Source organism: Cupressus sempervirens, chromosome 9 (genome assembly GCF_028749045.1).
Source record: "Cupressus sempervirens isolate cs-2001-9-10 chromosome 9, ASM2874904v1, whole genome shotgun sequence".
Classification (NCBI taxonomy): Eukaryota; Viridiplantae; Streptophyta; class Pinopsida; order Cupressales; family Cupressaceae; genus Cupressus; species Cupressus sempervirens.
The window spans coordinates 412,421,364-412,442,169 of NC_143126.1; the positions used below are offsets into that span (position 1 = coordinate 412,421,364).

Below are 20,806 nucleotides of genomic sequence, written 5' to 3' on the forward strand. Positions count from 1 at the left end.
AGATCACTACTACAATTGCAGTTAGAGATTTTCCAAAACTTGTGAAACCTACTAACATGTTGTGTAAAGAATGTGCAATGAAAAAATAGAAGAAAAGTTCATTTCCAACCAAGACATTCACCACTTCAACAAAATTGGAGATAGTACATAGATTTGAGTGGTCCTACAAAGACAAGAACACTCTATGGTGAAAGGTATTTCATGATTCTTGTTGATTGCTTTTCTAGAATGATGTGGGTAGCATTTCTTAGATAAAATTCTTACATTTTTGAGAAGTTAAAGATATTCAAGAGTAGAGTTGAAAATGAATATGATTTAAAGATAAAATGTTTGAGATCTAATAGAGGAGGAGAGTTTATTTCTAATGAGTTTAACAATTTTTGTGAGGATAATGGTATAAAAAGACAACTTTCAACCACTAAGATACCTTAACATAATGTAATAATAGAGATGAGAAACAAATCTGTAACATAGGCATCAAGAGAAATGATGCTTGAAAAACACATATCAAAAATATTTTGGAGAGAAGTAGTAAATACAATAGTATACACTATGAATAGAGTACAAATCAGACAAGGCACTAGTAAGACCCCCTATGAAATTTGGTTTGGACATGCACCTTTTGTTAAGTATTTCAAAATCTTTGGAAGTAAATGTTACATTAAAAGAGACGATGGCATTGGAAATTTTGATTCAAGGAGTGATGAAGGTATGGTTCCTTGATATTCATTGAAAAGAAAAGCATACATATGTTTTGATTAGAGAACTAAGATTACTTTTGAGAGAAATAATGTAAGAGTTGATGAAAAGTTTAGAGTTCAAGAAAGGATGATTGATTATAATTTTGATGAAGAGAATAATTGCATAATTAAGAGGGAGAATGTTGAATTATTTTATGAGACTAATGCTGACCTGCACACTAAATTACAAGACTAGATAGAAGAACCTAGATCTAAATGTAGAGTGAAAATTAGAGTTGAGACAATGACACCTAACAAGAATTCAACAAAGAATTGTCCTATTGAACATCATTGGAAGTAAGGACAAAGGACTCATGACAAGGAACAACGTACATGAAGATCTATGTTTAATTTCTCAAGTTGAACCTAAGAAAGTTGATGAAATATATAAAGATGATTATTGGATAAAAGATATGAAAGAAGAAGTAGATAAAATTGAAAAGAACAATAATTGGGAATTTGTCCCTAAACCTAAAGATAAGAATGTTGTTGGAATTAAATGGGTTTTTAGAAACAAGATGAATGAACAAGGTGAGGTTGTAAGAAACAAAGAAAGATTAGTGTGTAAAGGATACTCACAATAAAAAGGAATTGAATATGAAGAAATATTTGCACATGCTTCTAGATTAGCAACAGATAGAATGTTTCTGGCATACGTAGCTAACAAGAAATTTATTGTATATCAAATAGATGTCAAATCAACCTTTCTAAATAGAGAAGTTTAAGAAGAAGTATACATTGAGAATCCTAATGGTTTTCCTCTAACAGATAAAGAAGACATGGTTTGCAAACTAAAGAAGACATTGTATAGATTGAAACAAGCACCTAAAGCTCGATATGCAAGATTAGATAAGTATTTGACAAGTTTGGGATTTTGGAAAAGAAATGCAAACAATAATTTATGTTAGAGAAAGAATGATAGTGGCTTAGTGATTGTTGAAGTATTTGTGGATGACATACTTTTTAGAGGAAATGATGAGGAAAGTAAGATATGTTCAAAGGAAATGAAGAAGGAATTTAAAATGAGTATGACTAGTGAGATGAAATACTTCTTGGGATTGTAGATTGTACAGAACAAAGATGATATTTTCATATCACAAGCTAAGTATCTTAAAGTTATATTGAAAAGATTTGGATTGGGAAGTTATAAATTGTTGGAACACCTATGGCAATTGGATGTAAATTGTTTAGCAAAGATGAATCCCCTACTATTGAATAGAAAATGTATAGATCTATGATTGGTGGATTGCAATATTTGACACACACTAGAAGGTGTAGTTGGAATTGTGGCAAGATTTTAGGTAGATCCTAAAGAGACACATTATGCATTAGTAAAAAGAATTTTCAAATATTTGAAAGGGGCACATGATTATGGATAATTGATTATGGTATGATATGTCACATGACATTGCATTATGTGCATACACTTATGCTAATTAGGAAGGAAGTGTAGATGATAGAAAGAGCACCTGTGGTGGAGCATTCTTCTTGTGAGGAAGATTGGTTTCTTGGCTAAGCAAGAAACAAGATTGTATCTCATAGAGTATGACAGAAGAAGAGTATGTATTGATAGATAACAACTATAATCAGATTATTTAGGAGAAGAAAATGTTAAAAGATATTGGAATTAAGTTTATGGAGCCTAATATCATACATTTTGATAACATAAGTACAATGAATATGTCAAATAATTTAGTGTTACATTAAAAAAACAATGCATATATCTATTAAGTATCACTTTTCAAAAGAGAAAGTTGTAGAGAAAGAGATTAGATTGGAGTATGTTAGCACAAAGGAGCATATAGAAGACATATTTACAAAAAAATTGGTTAAGAACTCCTTTGAGTACTTGATAGGTATGCTTGTGGTTATGCCTCAATATAATTTTGAGCATTTGATGTAGAGATTGCAATAGTCCAGTGGTAACTAAGCACTATTTCTTTATCTGGACTAGATGCTTGATGTTTCTCCTATGGGGGAGTATATGTGTTTGAGCTAAGTTATGAAGGACTCTTGGTACTATTATCTAATAGTGTCTTTGGATTCTTGAGGTTATTGAAGATCATGCTTAAATAATTGACATAATGATGCATTTTTCATTGACATCAATGGGGGAGAGATAGTACATGAAAAACATCCTATGGAAGATTATCCTTTGGGGGAGAGATGAGTACAATATACCTGATACATTCTATGAGAAAGGTCATTCTATGGGGAGAGATGAGCTTAAGGGAGAGATTCATATTTGATTGATCAAGAGATTTTAAAAAGATGTTAATGAATGGGGGAGATTAACACCTTCCTTGTGCATGATGGTTGTTGATTATTGTACATTCATGGGAAACATGAATGGGGGAGCAGAAAAGATATACTTGGTATTCATTAAAACTTATATATTTTTCATCTATGTTTGCATCAATGCCAAAGGGGGAACTTGTTAGCATAAGTATTGATGGTATTCCTATTGGGGAACATCCTAGTAGTGTTGGAGACATGATTCAATGTTTTTATGTTGCATTCATGATAGAGTTTGTCATTGATATCAACATACTTGTTATTCTATAAAGACTGGTAGAACAACATACAAAGATTGGCTTCATGTAGTTTGAGGACTGAAGATAAGATTATGCACACTTGAGGAAATGATCTACAATGTGTCTAGATGCTACTACTAAGTGCACCTACATATATATGAATACTTTATAGAGTTATGAAGAATTTAATGAAGGAAATTTTCAAACAACATTTCAAGAAAGTTAGTACTGATGTTTCAATTTTATCTCCTAACAGAGATGAAATCTAGCTAAGTGAGCTGAGATAAAGATTGATGATGGCCTAGTTAGATGCATATAATTAGATGATCAACAAGTGAAGTGTTATGAATATTGTGAGCTAATGTATTGATTGTAATTGTGAAAAAGATTGAATATTTTAATATAATGTGTATTGTAATATCTTAAGTTGGTCCTATATTATTATTGTAAATTGGGAAAGCCTCACAGTCAACTCAATAATTTTTTCTAGGACTTGATATAAAGGAAATGTCATTTTCGTGTGGATTTATATCCAATGTAGATGATTATTGTATGTGCAAACTTGAATATGAATATATTTTGGATCACAACAGAGATTGGTGCAGTTGAGGCACTATGAGCTTACAAGCAATTGTATTTTGCAAGAGAAGTTACTATTAGATAGTTGTTGATATACACTTGTAATATTCAATGAGGATAGTACAAAATTTGTTTGGATAGTTGGTCCATCTATCTCCCTTGCAACTCTTTACAAGGTTGGAATCTCCTAACAAGGATTCAAAGTCTCCTTACAGGGACTCATATGTACTGATTTTATCTCATTAAATCCTAACATGGTCCATCCTTTCAAAAGGAACATTTATATTAGTACATCATCTTTTGGGCATCACCCCCACCAGGGTTTTCCCTCTGATTAAGGGTTTCGTTTGTTAACCAATTTGGTGTTATTGTGTATGGTTATCTTTATATGGTTGTTGCATCTACTATTTACTTGTCTCAAAATAAATAAAGATATTGAGAGTTGTTTTAATTGGATAAATGGTTCACCCCCCTCTCAGTTATCTTGGTGGACTTTACTTTCTAGTAGTTTGATGTTTAGTAAAATGTTGAAGGATTGTCTCCCTCTATTCTTCAAGGTAGATGATATTGTGAAGGAAAACCTCCACAATGTTGTCCCTCTTGTTGAACTAGCTCATGAAATAAAAGAACAGAATATGCCAATTCAAGGGGAACATTGGAGTCTGGCTATAGACCAAGTAGAATAGAGAAGTTCTCAGAGCTAACTTTGTTCAAATATAATCTACCTAAAGGGTGAACCTAATCTTTTGATGTCGTTCTAGAGGATTTCTCTCTAGTAGATATTTGGTGACCTCTAAGTGGTTCTTGTTGGTTGATTCAACTACTCTGTTACCTTGAGAATAGTAATTACTTGAATATTTTAAGGTAAAATTTATGTCATAAGCCCACTAGAAGGGTTGGCCAAAGGTGAACGTTGAACCATTATTACATATAAAGGTGAAAGGCATCCCAAATCTAGTAGTAATCTTCTCCTCAATGAATTGGATCACTACATCTATCACATCTTTTTTTTGCATGGCCTTGGACTAGCGGGTGAAATAATTTGTCATTGTTAGCACATACTGGTGTCTAACAAAAGAATTGGGGTTTATTTCCCAAATGAAATCAAATACCCATTGAGTGAATGGTCTAGCCTCAGAAATTGGTTAAAGGGGAATTGTAAGATTCCATTCTTGAAAAACATCCATCTAACATTTGTGGTATTTCCTCACATGATTGTGGACATCTCAGAATAAGAAGGCCCATTAATACCCAACCCTAAGGATTTGATGAGTAGTTGTGTCAACAAAGCCATGCCTAGTGTTGAATTGTTCATGGAACTTGTCAAATATTTTTCTTTCCAACTCTTGATCAAGGCACCTAAGGTATATTCCTTCAAAGCTCCAATGGAATAGAGTCCTACCCTTAAACATGAAATGTGTTCTTTTAAGTTAGAGTGCTTGATGTTTATGAGTTGGGAGTCAGCCTGGAGATTTTTTATGTAGTAACAGGTACACCAAATACAAGTACGATGGGTCTTGAGTTAGAGATTCTATATTGTAATTATGAGATTCTATCTATAGGTCTATGAAGGCCATGGATTTTGATAATCCTTTCCCACTGACTAGTTGCATGGGCAACATTTCTAATTCATATTCTTAAAGGATAGTCATCCACTTCCCTTGTCTCTCACCATGTTCACTATGACAAAGAAATGATTTAACTACTTGATCCAACATAATTGCATATACTTTCTCTAGAGAATGTAGTTCCAAATTTGATTTACTTCACAAAAAAGTGTGAATGCTTGTTTATCAAGGCTGGAATATCAAATTTTGACATTCTTAAAGGGGGAGCTCATGAAAGAAAAGGGTCTCTCCTCTCCTTCAACCTTTTTGGTTAATATAAGAGTGACATAATACACAAAAGAAAAGGAATAGATGTAGAATGAGAGATCATAGTTAGGACTACCAAAGATTGGAGATTTTGTTATAAGTTGTTGTATCTGGACAAGGACATGCTTTGACTCTAGACTCCACTCAATTTTTTTCCTTTTTAATCATGTCACATAGTGATTTCACAACTTCTATGAATCTTGTGATGAAATGTTAGACAAGGTTTATCTCTCCAAAGAAATATCTCATTTTTTTTTTGTTGTCAGGCATCTGTAGGTTTAACAAAGCCTCTACTCTCTTACAGTCAATGGAAATACCTTTCGCAAAGATGATATGACCTAATAGTTTTCCTTATGTGACCTAAAATGTTCATTTTTTGGGATTCAAGGAGATACTAAATTAGCGACATCTCTCACGAATTTTGGCAATGTGGGTAGGGAGATCATGCTCATCTTTGGAAAAGATCATCAAATAAATTATGTAGACGATTATGTATTTGTTAACTATCTCTCAAAGGTTGTTCCCATCACTTTCTCAAATGTATCCCTAACGTTGATTAGTCCAAAGAGCATTTTTCTATAGGAAGATGTCCCCCACACAGTGGTAAATGTTGTTTTGAGTTAATCTTCATACTCAACCATGATCTAATTGTAACCCAAATATCCATCTAGGAAGGACATCATTTTTTCTTCATTTATAATCTGTGGGATTTCATCAAGTGGAGGAAAATGATGGTTATATCTTATTGATGTGTTATTTAGGTTTCAAAATTCTACACATAACCTAATTTCTCTGCACTTCTTCTAGACTAGGACTAGAGTAGCTACCCACATGGTATGTCAAACAAGAAAATTTATCTTTCCCAATAGTAGTTTTTGAACCTCTTGATAAACTAAGGGTTCAATCAAGGGTTTAACTGGTTTTTGTTTCTATCTGAATGGTTTAGTGCTTGGCTTGAGGGGTATAGTATGTGTCACACATGTATCATGGGTCTTCAAATCTCCATAGCTCCATGCGATAATGTCAATATATTCTCAGAGGACCCCAAGAGTCTTCCCCTTTTCCTTAAGAGAGGATGAGGTTCCTATGAACACATTTTTATCTAAGGTGTCTATTACAAGGTTGAATTTTCCATATTTCCCTCCCATAGAGGAAGGAGGACTAGGTATGTCTTTGATCCAAGGATCCAAGTCAAAGATATGTTCAAGGGATAGCATACCCTTTAGCATGGTGTTCATAGGGAGATCAAGGATCTCTCTTGGATCATTTTGTTGTCCCTTATCATTGTCTTCTTCCTCTTCCAGGATTTGATCTACAAATATGCCATTGTTGGCCAAGAAGGAAAGAATATGTCGGTTATCCTCAAAGACCTGACAGTGCTTAATTTTATCTAGGATGGATGGATTTTCTACCATTTCTATTGAAAATAATTGGAGGAAAGAATTAGCCATTGGCTTGAGAGTACTGAGGAACACAATGAGGACATTCAAAAATAATTATATTTCTATAGGATGACTTTAATGCCAAAGGCATCAAATTCCTCAATTAGGCCTCAAACCTAGTTGTGGTAGGTTGCTAGCCATTTATCATGGGATGTATATTGGGTGTGAACTTGTTTAACGATGAGCTTCAAAACTCCCAGTGCCTAAAAGTGGATGATTCCTTTTTGCAGAGAAAAAAGGATGCCTAAGACCAATGCTTCATATTTAGCCACATTGTATGTGCATTCAACTTATAAATAATAGGAAGAAATGAAAGATCTTCCTCTTGGGCTAATTTATTCTAACCTTGCACTAGATTCAACTTTCACCCATGATCCATCAAATTTTAGGTTCCCTAGGCCAACGTCTATGGGTAAAGGTTTTGTGAGAGGTGTAGAGGGTAAGACTTGGCAAGGTGGAGGAGATTTTGTCCCATCCTCTATGATGGGGGACAAGGGAGTTAGTGTTACCTCAAGAAGCAACACCATGATGGGCCCCTCAATTGTTAGCCCTTCAGATATCATTGTTGGAGGGTTGTCTAGTACAATAATTTCTTCGTGTCACTTCTTGATATGATCAGAGAGGCAGACAAAGGCTACGTTCATGCAAGGCTCACATTCTAACGCAAAATATCTTATGTAATTGATTATTCACTACAAACTAGACAAGAGGCTAGATAGTGAGGCACAATCACCCTAAACATTGATGCCATGTTTCAATCAAATAGTGAGATCTTGAATCCTTTGTCTGATGGTCAGGTCCTCATCAAGGAACATCCCTCCTAGAATGAAATCTAGGGCCAAGGTCTCTATGGCATAATAAAGGAAAGGTTCAAGTTGAGCATAGTGACTTTACTCACCTAATTGTAATCACTAAGGGCCTATTTCATTCAATGTTTACTATCAATTTCGATTTGGTTTGATTCCTCTCTCTAGGGAAGCCATAAGTGGGAAAAATTTGTAAAGATGTAATCTTTGAGTGCCTTAGATCAATTGCAAGTTAATATCATCTTATAGGTTTTAGGGATGTCTACCACTAGGATATCAATACCACTTTACACATGAGGTTCTTGGACGAGCTAGATTTTAACATTCTTTAGATCACCTACCTTTTTGACAATATTCTTATGAAGTTGCACTATCGCACCTTTTGATGTTGTGGGGACCAATTTGAGCTTCTTATATGGATAAAGGCACGATGTTTCTAGAAGCTCTAGAGTTAACCAGGTAGTTGTGAAACTTTTTACCATAGATTTGTAGGGTGAACAAGAAGGTAGGATCCTAAGTATTTCCTAAAAAATGGTTGCATTGGCATCATTGATATTTACACTCTTTGTGGTAGTAGGGTGCATTTCTAATAGGTCGAGTTGTTATATGAGGGTCTTTCTCTGTTATGGGAAGCTAAAAATGTGTCCATTAGAGACATGGCAGTATTGGTATTTTCTATTACTCCCCTAATATCAAACTTCACTCTAGAGGGCCCAGATCCTTTCATTGCAAAATCGTAAGGTTGCAATGTTAGTCCCTTAAAAGGAGGAGGATTTGCATTAGTGTGAGCATCTAGAGGAACATATGTATTCTTTGGTGGAACTAGCATTATGAAGGGATCTTTGTTGAATCATCTCCTTGTGTTATAAGGAGGTTGTGAATAGGTAAAAGCATTGGCCTCATGTGCAAGGATGGAGTCAATGAAGAACTCCTAGTGAATAGGTTCTTCATTGTCCTGGTCATCTTGTTTGTAAAAGATAGTCTCACAAATAGAGGTAGAGTTGGAAGGTTAGCCAAAGCCATTGAAGATGTTGTTTGGATCAAGCTTGTAGATCTAAGTGAGAGATTTGAATTACTTTCTCTAGGGTGGCACAAGTAGCCTCTAAGTATGACCTAATATCATGTCACTGACAACAATTTGTCAAGGGATAAGATTTCACTAGATGGGTGGAATTGCATTCGCTTGATGGTTGGGTTGGCTCAAGAAAACACCTCTATTATTTGGCATGTTATTCCATTGTTGGTCACCCAACTATTGATTGTAGTTACTATTATTGACACCTCAAGGACAAGAGTTATAGGAACCTCTCTGTCTAGAGAATATGTTCTTGTGCTACAAAGGACCATCCTATTGATTAGTCATTGTAGTCTTATCTAGTTTTGGTTGGATCATATCATTAGCTATATTGGTAAAAATCCTCTAGAAGAAATCCATGTTGGTCATAAGGTGTGTAACTTGATAAGGCGGTTGTGAAGATTGCACCTACCTAAATTTTGAAGTGATAGGAACAACAAGGTTCTACCTACTTGGGTTGGCTATGAGAAAGGCATGTACTTCATATAATGATACAACCTATGGGGTTGAGGTAGGAAATGTATTCTTGGGTACCTGAGATATCATTTGTTGAGTCTAATAAGAATGCTTAGGAGCCAAAAAAGGGGAAACTTGTGGTACATAAGTATACTAGAAGGGTAGATAGGCCTGAAGTCCTACTATATGAATCATATTATAAATATCTGGGTGAGGATCTCCTTCGGCTTGAGGATGACATGTCATACTCTTTCATGAGTCCATTCGGAATTTAGTTAGTTAGACAAAGACTTCCAAGGCCAGAGCATAGAATTTGACCAAGGTATCCCAATCCCCTTGAGGTATGATCTGTATGATAAACATTGACATGACTTGGTCTATGGCATCCAAATAATTCCTCAAGGTGAGTTTCGTTGTTGGTACGAAGGCATCCAAACATCATTGGAGGATATGTTGGAACCAATTATTAAAGGCAAGAAGAGGCTCATTTGGTTCTTTTTGGATTCCAATAAAATGATGATGGCATAGGGTGGGGTCAATTTGGGACTTAAAGGCCAAGAGGAAGGTTCTCTCCATGTTGAACCATCTATTGATGGAATTGGGTGGGGAGATTAAGATACCAGTTCAACTCATTGGGACCCAAGGTCATTTAGAATACATGACAAGCCACATCTTTGTGCTTGACATTATTTCTAACCTAGACATACTTAAATGCCTAGATGTACTCTTTCACCATCAGAGGACCCAAGTATTTAAATTTTAGAGATAGTTTCTTGGGGTGGGATGACATAGTATGCAGTGTTGCAAAATTTTCCAAGGGTGACAACTATCCCTTAGAAACACAAGTTACTGTGGGATAGCCATTGTCCTAGTTGGTAACTAGGATGTAGGTGTACTTTGAGTAGTAACAGATTGAGATACATATTCCTTACCCTTCTTTTTTTGTTTGTTTTTCTTATTTTGGACTAGAGGTCTGAGTTCTACAAACTCTACAAAGATGAAAAACAAATGCAACTCCCAGAGGTGAGTTGTGAAAAAGGATCTGAGTCGACACAGAGTCTAGGGGATGAGATATTCACTAAATAATAGTTTAGATGGAGATCAATCAGGGTCTTCTAGTTCAAAACCAATATATGGGTGTAGAGTTGCTGAACTTGAACTTTCATGTGCCATTTTGTACACTGCACAGAATTGAATGACACCAAGAATCACCATAGGGTATAGGGAAATTGCCTAAATGATTGGATATGCCCTCCTTCTAGTGTTATTTATGTACTGATGAGACTTTATTTCGTTTCCAACCAACAAAGTAAGAATTATCACTAAACTTGATTGTTTGACCAATATCACCTAAAAGAATGGGAAGAAAAAACTTTCCACTCCCAAGATCCCTATAGACCAGGTCTTAGTCATGAAAGGATTAAAAAAGCTGGATGAGGAGGTGACTAATTTATAATATGGTGGGCTCATGCTTCATCATTTCCCTCTATGTTTTTTTAGGTTATGGATCACTTGAATAGAGTTGGGAAAATATCTTAGGAAGGAATCAGGGAAAATAAAGAAAGTAAATAACATAAATTAAAGAGCCTACAAAGTTGGAAATTTAATCTACCTATAGTCTACTTTTTCACTATTATTATCAACAATACACAATTGAATGGCGAGATTACTTAAACATGTGATCAATCAATCAATATAAAACATAAAAATTTTACAAATGAAATTAGTACCAAAGTAAGAAAAGTAATTTAGTTTTATCCAAGACAAGGAAGATAATAAAATTGAAATATCTTACTATTTTTGAAGGTAAATGAATCCCATAGAAAGCACTCTGAGATCCCTTTACTCAAAATACAACTTATAAATACCAGCAAGCACTAGCTGAGATAGATTTTCCAAAAAAAAGATGACACTACTTTCATTCATGAAGTAAGGTGTTACAATAGTATGGACAATAAATCATTAACTTATTGACCCTAGAACAATTGATCTTTCTCTTATTTATAGACATGTATTTACAATTCGGGTGGGAGAACAACTTCTAGCCCTAACTAACTCACCTACCACCTTAATTAACACAATCTATTGCTATCTTCATTCAAGAACACTTGTAGAATAAAATAAGTTAAATCATAACCATGATAGGGGCAAAAGGAAGCATAGAAGGGAAAGAGGGGAATTTATGAGGGAAATCCAATCTCAAATGGTGATCTACATGTTTTTCCTATCAAATCTCTGCCAGTTATCTCCTTAAGACACCCACTGATTGATAAGAGCACTTTGCTTCTCTAAAAACCTTAAACACATTAGGTATGCAAGGAAATGCGTAGTCAAAAAAGGAATTTATCTATCATCATTAATTATCTATTGCATCATTAATAAGGTTGTTGGCCAACAATGATAGTGAATGGTCGAGTTAAGAAGGAATCCCAGAACATTCATCTATATTGCCAAAGGAATTGAGTTCCAAGACTTCCAGGTTTAGACCCTTTAATGTTGGCTACCATGGAATACAAGATCATCCAATTGGGGCACAAGAAAGAAGGAATCCTGGACCCAAAACTTTACCTTGTAGAGTTTTGGTGCTTTTGAAAGCAAGTGAAGCTCCTTCTGAGAAAGTATTGAATCAAAACAAAAGGATTCCATGATGCTAAAAATCTTATATGTAGTAGGGTCATTTTCATGTATCCTCTTATGTCATGATACAAGGTGCATCGAACATAGAAGGGGAAGCCTCATAGATCTCAAAAGATAAACATTTTAGAATCCCTATTATAGGGTTTCAAACACATGAGTACCCTTCCATCTATTAACTCATTGCTTCTTTGGCTTCCCTTTCTTGGATGCCTCTCGTCTTGTGTTGGAAACTAATCCTTCCATGATTAAGATCTTGTGACTTAGCTGGCTTAAAACCCTAGGGGAATAGTCTTCTCATCTTTGCTTGAAGTTGCCTATTTTACAAGGCAACAACTATCTTTTGGAATTTACACCGATTCTTATTCTTCCCTAATACCCAAATAGTTTTTTCAATCCTCCAAATCTAGTACCCATTAGCACCTTTGAGGACTAGATAAGCATTAATAGCATGATCCTTTTGAAATACATTATTTTTACCAAGATTAAAATTTATGGTTTCTAGGACATTTTACCCTCCCATCCTTTTCTTGAAGATGAATATGATATATGGGAGGGAACAAAAAGCCCAAAAAGATGAATCAAGAAAAGTAACTTCTTGTAAAAGATAAAAGATGGTATCTGAAACCCATACCTTGGAATTATGAAAACTACCTCTCATTGGTCATGGGAGACAAAATCCCCGAGCTCTAAAATCTTGCAATATTAAAACTTTTGAGCCCAAAATAGATAGTTTCAAACCAAAAAAAATTCATTAATTGTTCTTTGCTGAAATCCTAAACTATGTTGCTGAGACAAAAGACTCTGTCAATGTGGCTTGCAATGTTGAGTTGTCATTACACGATTGACAAGACCACCATTCAATATTCACTTGCATGACACATGAGATCAATAAATGTTGTGTACTTTGGATGTGACAACCATTTGAAATTAAAATAACAACCAACTTGTTGTTAATGATGGAAGACACTCAACCCGAGGATGGTTGATGCATCTTGGTGGATGATCAAAGGCAAAAAGTACCCCTCATAGTCACCCAAGACCACAAAAAGGGCTTTCGATGCAACGTCAGTGAGCCATCACTAACCCACCAAGATTAAGGTCACATGTGAGCTTTTAATAGTGACAAAATATCCCATACTCTATCTTTTAGAGTCAAAGCCACCAACCAAACACACATGAAGGTGCGCCTTCAACCTTCTAGGCAAGCCAAATAGACCAACTTGACCTATGAGATCCAATTCTACATAAAAACAAGGACAAAAATAGACACCAAAAGGTGCCAAGGATTCAAACCACCCTCTTGACAAGGCCAATACTCATAAAAACCAAAACAAGAAAACTTGCACCACCAAACCACATGACCCAAAAAGAAAACAACATAACCGAGAAACCCTCCCTATGATGGGATGCATGTTATACCATGAACTCAAACCACCAACTAATGACCAATTTTCAAGCTATCGAGCACATTTCGTGGAAAAAATGTTAACTTGTCCTACAACAAAGAGGGTGGAGCCAAAAAAGCTATTCCCTATAATGAACAAATAGAGGAAACAAAATAACAATATGGAAAAACCAAATGATGAACAATGAAACAATGTGGAAGGAGGTGAAACAAGAAAATAAAAACAACACCAAAGGGACAAAGAAATAAAAGGATGAACGTCACAAAAATAGAGAAAAGCACGGACTGCCAAGCAAAAAGAGAAGAGAAGGGAAAAACACCAACTTGGAACACTACTTGTAGAGGTACCATGGCACTAGGACTTTTCTATCCAAACACAAATCAAGACTAGTTCAACACACCAAAGCACTTGCAAACATAAGAAATGGTCACTCGCAAGCAGGGTGGCAACCCAAAAAAAGACTTTTTCTTGTAGAAAGTAATTGTGATTATTGAATAAAGTGATAATTATCCCCTTTAGGAATATTAAATAACATGTGAATCATGGTAATTAAAGAACACATTTAATTGTACTTATTCCTCATTAATAAACCTTGCCACATGTCTAACCCAAGACCATGTAAGCCTTTTCTTTTTGTGGAAGATATGAGGGAAAGGCTTCTTGAAAGGAAAAAAAAAATTCTCATCAGTCATAGGCCCCAGGAATGAGGTTGGGGATCTTTACTTTCTTCTCCCACATAAGAGTCACTAGTAACTCAAATAGGGATACAGGAAGCTGAACACTAAAAACCAAAGCAAACATAGGACTTGTCTCAAACGAGACAAGATGAGAAGCAAAAAGAGGGGACCCAACCTTTTTCTCACAAAAAGTAGGGATGGGTATATAGGGCATAACACCAGACACATATGCTAAATCTTATATATAAGTAATGCATGTAAGAATTTCCTAAATCTCATACATAAGTAACACATTCAAACACAACATGCTAAGTCCCATACATAGGTAACACATTTTTTATTAAAAAAAATTATGTGACTTACCATGGGATGTACATTTCTCATTGGAGAGTTAATCGCACCCCTTCTCTCTTAACTCTTTTCATTTAGTGATTTCTCTCTTATTACGATCTTGGAGTTAGAAAAGACTTAATCCCTTTGGGGCTTGATGGATTCTTTATCTCCTTGATCGTGATAAGATTATCTCATGTCTTGTGATCTACTTTACTAGGAGTTTGAATCAAGTCCACACTCACTAAAGTGGGGGCTAGATGTATTGTCTTAAATTGGAAGCACTTAATGTAATGATGGTTTAGCACCTATTTAATGTGAGACCATTATCCCCTGCATTTGTCCTCCTTTCTTCCCCTTTCTTCTCAATTTTCCTAGCTGGAATTATGGTAATACCTAATTAATCCTCTTTAGTGCTCTTATTTTCATGGCATAAATCTCAAGGTAGGGTATAACCACCTAGATCCTCCCTTTCCTTCATCCAATCACTCAAAATCTATTTTCCACACTATAACAAACTTCTAATAATTTGTACCTAATTTTTGGGACTTGAGACCTATTTTGGGAGATCGAAGGAGTCCCTAGGGTTTTGGGCCCTAATTGGAAAGGATGAGGTGTGTCCCTGCCCTATCAAGGATGTAGTGCATCCTTGATAAGCCAATTAGGAATTTAGTGCATCCCTACTTGGGCCCTATCTTAGGTCCCCTTTTTAGGTCTTGAGTCTAGATTTACTCATAGTGCAAAATTTGAGGTAAGTTGACTTGTAAGAGAAAGTAAATTTTGAACCCTTTATAAACCCATCCATTTTCTCCATTTTGCAATCTCATATACACATAAGCATTCACTCGCACTCAAGCACTTAGGTTTTTAAGCATTCAAGTCTTCAAACATTCTTTAAGCAAGTTCCTTAATTGAAGATCAAGGATTCAAGAATTTGAGTGATCGAAGGAGTTTATCTTCAAGATCTCCCTCAATATATTCAAGGTCCTTTGTTACATATTCTACATCCATTCATTCACATTCTTGATCCACTTTAATTGGTAAAGAGAGCTCATTACATTTGATTCAAGAATCCCTACTATTGTAAGATGAATTCACACATTTGCTTTACATTTATGTAATTCAATTATTTCAATTAAAGGTTAGTTCCTAAACTAGGGTTTGACCAAGGAAAACCCCCATCACCAAACAAACACCCTATTGTAAGTTACAGATCTTGGACCGCTGAATATATTGCAAATTCATATATGATTTTCATCATTTGTCAAAAACATGAGATCAAAGTCAAAATCAGACACAGTTGATCGGGGACATAGTACTTCTCTTATTTAGGATAAAGTTGACATCACATGAAATTTGACCTTGCCATATCACCAAAAATTTCTCAGTTTTGTAGATTTGGTAATTTCAAGCCTAGATCTAGCACTATTTGTCCATTTGGAGCAACACATCAAGCATAAAATTGGCGAGTCTTCTAATTTCCTTTTTTATTTCAACATATCTCTTCATTATATTTATATTTCATTTCCTAGCTTTCATTTCAACTAGGGTTTTCAAGGACTTTTGCATATTTTCCCTTATTCTTCTCACTAGATACTAGCTTTGCATTAGTGCTCCTTTATCAACTAGCTAGCACTTTCTTTCTAGATCTAATCATTTTAGAATTGGGATTAAAATGATCAATTTCCTTGATTCCATCTGAGTTGTGTAAGTGTGGTTATGTGATGAACTTAGTTTTATTTTTCTTGATTCACATTTCCTCCTTAAGATCACCTATTTGGGTTATGGTGTTCGATGTAGTACAGTGGGGTATTTATGCTTCCTTTATCAAAGTTTTTTTTCTAAAGGCTCAAGTGGTTGGTTCTCTTATCTAGATTTCTTGGAGGTTTCAAATAGTTTTAATAATATAACTATAAAGAACTATTCATTGCTCTTAATGTCTGAATAGTCAATGTTAGGGGGTTGTGACCCTCACAGGGGGAGTAAAAATACCTTTCAATCTTTGGGGTGGCTCATTAGAGGATTTGTAATCATAGCATTTTCATGCAACAAAGTGTATGCCAACTTTCCCAAGTTTAATTGTAAGGTAATAAAATTAGGGAGGGCCTTATTGAGAACAACATTACATAGAAGCAAACAAAAACTAAATTATATTTCACCTTATTCACCTTGTTCGTGGATATAAGACAAAGGTACTACTAATCCAACAAAATATTTTCTCTTCTCAAAGTTATAGTTGAAGCCTAGACATTCAAACCCAAACCAACACGGTCCTACTTAGGTCAAACAAATCATAATTTAACTTCCATCTATAGAGGGAAAGATAATTATTTTCATAGGCCGATGCCCCTAAAAGTGAAACAATCAAATCCTCTTCAACAATAAATTTAAAGAGGAACATAACACCTAGTAACATTAGTTGTGTTGCTCCCCTTAAGCATTCATTTATGGGACACCCATTTTTTGACCATATCAATAGTTGGTCAAAAGGGGGGGGTGGAATTCCAACTAAAGTATTGTTTATTGAGGAATAATACAATCAACAAATGACCCAAGCACCTTAATAGTCACTACTTCCTCTATTTGAGAGCACTTTGGAACACACTCTTTCTCCACTTGTTTATCACTACTTCTAACAAGGGCCTATTTCCACCCATCAAACAAACCACCACTTTTCTCTTTGTCCTATTCCATTTTTCTCAAAATCCACCTCATGAATTATAGTCATGTGGTTGGGATTAGATACCCCTACAACTTTTGTTTTTTCTCCCCCTTATTTCCAAGCACTTTTACTTACATGTTGAATCATTGACTTTATGACCCACTTATGTCCATTGGCTAGAGTGTCTGCAATAATAGGAGGGTATCAATACTAGGGAGCACAAACCCCATCACCATCAATGGTTGTGAAAAAAAAAAGTTTGAAATTTTAAAAAAGCATAATTGCGGGCAATTTACTTTTAATAGTCTTTGTTGCAAGTATTTTGCTATGATATGATTACTTTATAACTTTTGTAATTTTTTATAGTAATTAGTGCCACTTAGCTATTGAAGTAAGTTAAATAAATATCCCTAGGCTATAGAGAGATCACAGATGTAATGAGAGATGAGAGAACAATATCTCTCTAATCTTCAAGTAAAAAATTAGAAGGTTTTGATTTCCCTTGAGGGGATATGTATGTAAGGTTACAAGAATGAACCCTTGAGGCATATGTGTAAGTTTAAAGGAATCTTGACCTTAGTTACTTACCATCTTTGAATATAAAAATAAGTGATGGTGTAAAGTTGTTACCACTATGGCAATTGAAGAAATTATGAAGTGGACAATTCTAAGCTAAAACAAGAAGCTAGGTCAATTAAGTTGGCATCTATGAAAATTCTAAGTAGCAAGGACCGACAATTGTTACAAAATCTCACCAATTATTATTATTTATTTAGTTATTATGATCAAATGAATATACCAAAAAAATGAGATCACCAACTTCCCTAAATTTTGAAGCTTAAATTTTTAGATTTAAATTGCACCACAAAATTCATAGGACCTCACACAACACTAAAACATTCTTACAAATCTCAAGAACACCCATTGAAACATTTTAGAATGCATTCATCCATGGAATCCCACCCTAAGGTCATAGTTCCATGGAGGAATCCTTCCTAAAAAAAATCAATGGGTGCTTATGACACTTTTAAGAGCATTTTAACATGTAGAAGGCCCTTTGAATTTTGCAATATAGCTTAAGCTTGGAAGTTTAAGCTTTTAAAATTTATGGACACTAGCGGTCTTATGGATGTTATCATTTTGCATATTTAATATAAAATTAATTTACAAGAATACAAACTTCATACGATTGATAACCAACACATGGAAATTTTCTTAATGGAAAAATTTCTAAGCCTACCTCAAATACATTTTTTTATTCTAGAATCCCACATGGACATTAGAGTCTATTTTGAAGGAACAAAGGGTCTCATGAAACAATTTTTTTTTTAAAATGCTATACAATTAATTACAATATATGGTCAACAATAATAAACCCTACTTTTCAATATAAAAATGTATATGATCCAAGTGAATAATCCTACCAATTTAATTAATTATTTTATTATTATTTTATATTTATATAACAAAATTCAGTTAACTATCCACTTCAAAACAATCCTAAAACTAAACGACTCCTATTTATTAAAAAAAAACTAACGTTTTGTTTAATCTGATAAGATCCCTTCCCCATAAAACACAGTCCCCATAAGAATGCAATATGTAATATCCTGATTCCTCTATATCCCTGATCTAGCTTATTTACTCGATCCGAACAGAGATTCCCTGGCAAATAAACGGAGCAGTTGAACAATAAAAAATAATTCCTCGACAGCGTAGATGAAGCATTCAAAGCAGATACTCCGCATCGGTGACGCATATCATTTTGAATTGGATATACCTGAACCATTTTTTCAATGTTGACCTCTTAACTTATGAATATATTTCCATCCCTTAGGGGATCAATCACTTTGTTGATATTGTTTTTTATTTTCATGCTTCCTTTCAGATCAAATTTAAGCAAATTGATGACAAGTAAATCAAGTAAATTAGTAGATTAGCTGTCACTCAAATTAAAAACTAAATGCAACATTACATTAGTGTTACTTCTTCTGTCATCTGTTTTGTTTGATTTTAATTTTTATATGATCTATTTTTGGTAGTGATAGAATGTAAAACTCTTTGAATCACAAATTTAAGGCTTTTTTATAGAAAACTTCCAACACAGACAGTACATCTTTTTCAACCACTTCATCATCAATAATGCTATGCTTCTTGATTAATCATTCATCAAAATGTAAATCTTAGACTGGAATGATGTCCTAATTTGATCAGATGAATATATTTCAATCTTTAGTTCTAAGTTATAAATATATATTTATATAAACTCATACAACTGTATTGAGAAATAAAATAAACTTTAATTTTTCTAATTAGACAAATTCAAGGTTTAAAAATAATAGTGCAACTAAAGTTGACTTGGAATGAACTTATTTTAAAACTTCTATGTTTAGAAATTATCTTTAGCATTCCTCATCTATTTCTATAAATTGGGACAGGTTAATCTTTTTACAAAATGTACTAAAGACAAAATAAAGTCAATTTTTGTTTTTTCAGATTCACCATAACCTACTGACTTTTTTCCAATTTTTTTGTTATTTTAGACTACAAACTATGCAGATCATAAAGATCAAATGCTGAAATTTTAATCTATGATGTTTTAGACTTTTTGAAAATTGATCAACTGTACAGTTTGTAGAGAATAAATCAATCAGGTCTGAAATCAGGGTCTGTCCAGTGGAAGCTACAGGTCATCCATTTTCTTCAGCATGGGCAGTAATACATTTGAAGAAGAGAATGAGATTGGACGTGGGTTTGAAAATGCTGCATCCTCTGCAACCACCTCGTCATCAACAATGCGTGCCTACGATGTATTCATTAACCATCGTGGAATTGATACTAAACACACAATTGCCAGCACCATCTACCATACACTTGATTGCATGGGACTAAGAGTCTTTCTGGATAAAGAAGAGCTTCAATTGGGGGATTTCATACCAAAGACCATAGAGGATGCAATGCGTAGTGCTTCACTTCATATCGCCATATTTTCCAAGAATTATGTACAATCCCCATGGTGTTTGGCCGAGCTATCCTTCATGCTCAAAACTGGCACCAAAATTATTCCTATTTTTTGTGATGTCCAACCTCATGAACTCAGATGGGTTGGAAGTGGAGACTCAATCCATGCTAGATCATTCGCAAAACATGTGGAAAGTCGCAGATACAGCCCCCTTCAGCTCGAGCAGTGGAAGAGTGCTCTGCACCATGTTTCATTGCATTGTGGATGGGAGCTCAACAGGCCTAATAAGTAAGTTCAAGAATTTCATTTCTCACAATTGTATATCTGGATTGCCTCTTATCATTTTCTTTCCTTCCTGATCACTAGAGTTTTGTTTTAAATGCTTACTGATGAAGGGAGACTGTTGAAGAATATTGTGCATGTTGTACTGGAAGAGGTAAAAAATATCCCATTAAAGGTGGCAAAACATCCAGTTGGTTTGGATGAAACTGCTGCATTTCAATACTTTGGGAGTACGGAGAATGTCAATATTGTGGGGATTGTCGGCAAGGGCGGGTGTGGCAAAACTACTCTAGCAAAAGATCTGTACAGTAGGAAAGCCCCATTCTTCCAGAGGTCCAGTTTTA

The 20,806-nt window shown here is 34.7% G+C and overlaps 1 protein-coding gene across 1 annotated transcript; it reads left to right on the forward strand.

Moving 5' to 3' along the window:
• Positions 1-19,926: 19,926 nt before the first annotated feature.
• Positions 19,927-20,472, forward strand: LOC149539054 (putative 2' cyclic ADP-D-ribose synthase BdTIR). The gene has a single exon (XM_089802514.1). It carries the CDS (start codon positions 19,927-19,929, stop codon positions 20,470-20,472), a length of 546 nt encoding a protein of 181 aa, XP_089658640.1.
• The last annotated feature ends 334 nt before the right edge of the window (positions 20,473-20,806 follow it).

Excerpts from the sequence above, each read along its gene's own strand:
- LOC149539054 (XM_089802514.1), top strand. The coding sequence starts at position 19,927 with ATGGGCAGTAATACATTTGAAGAAGAGAATGAGATTGGACGTGGGTTT.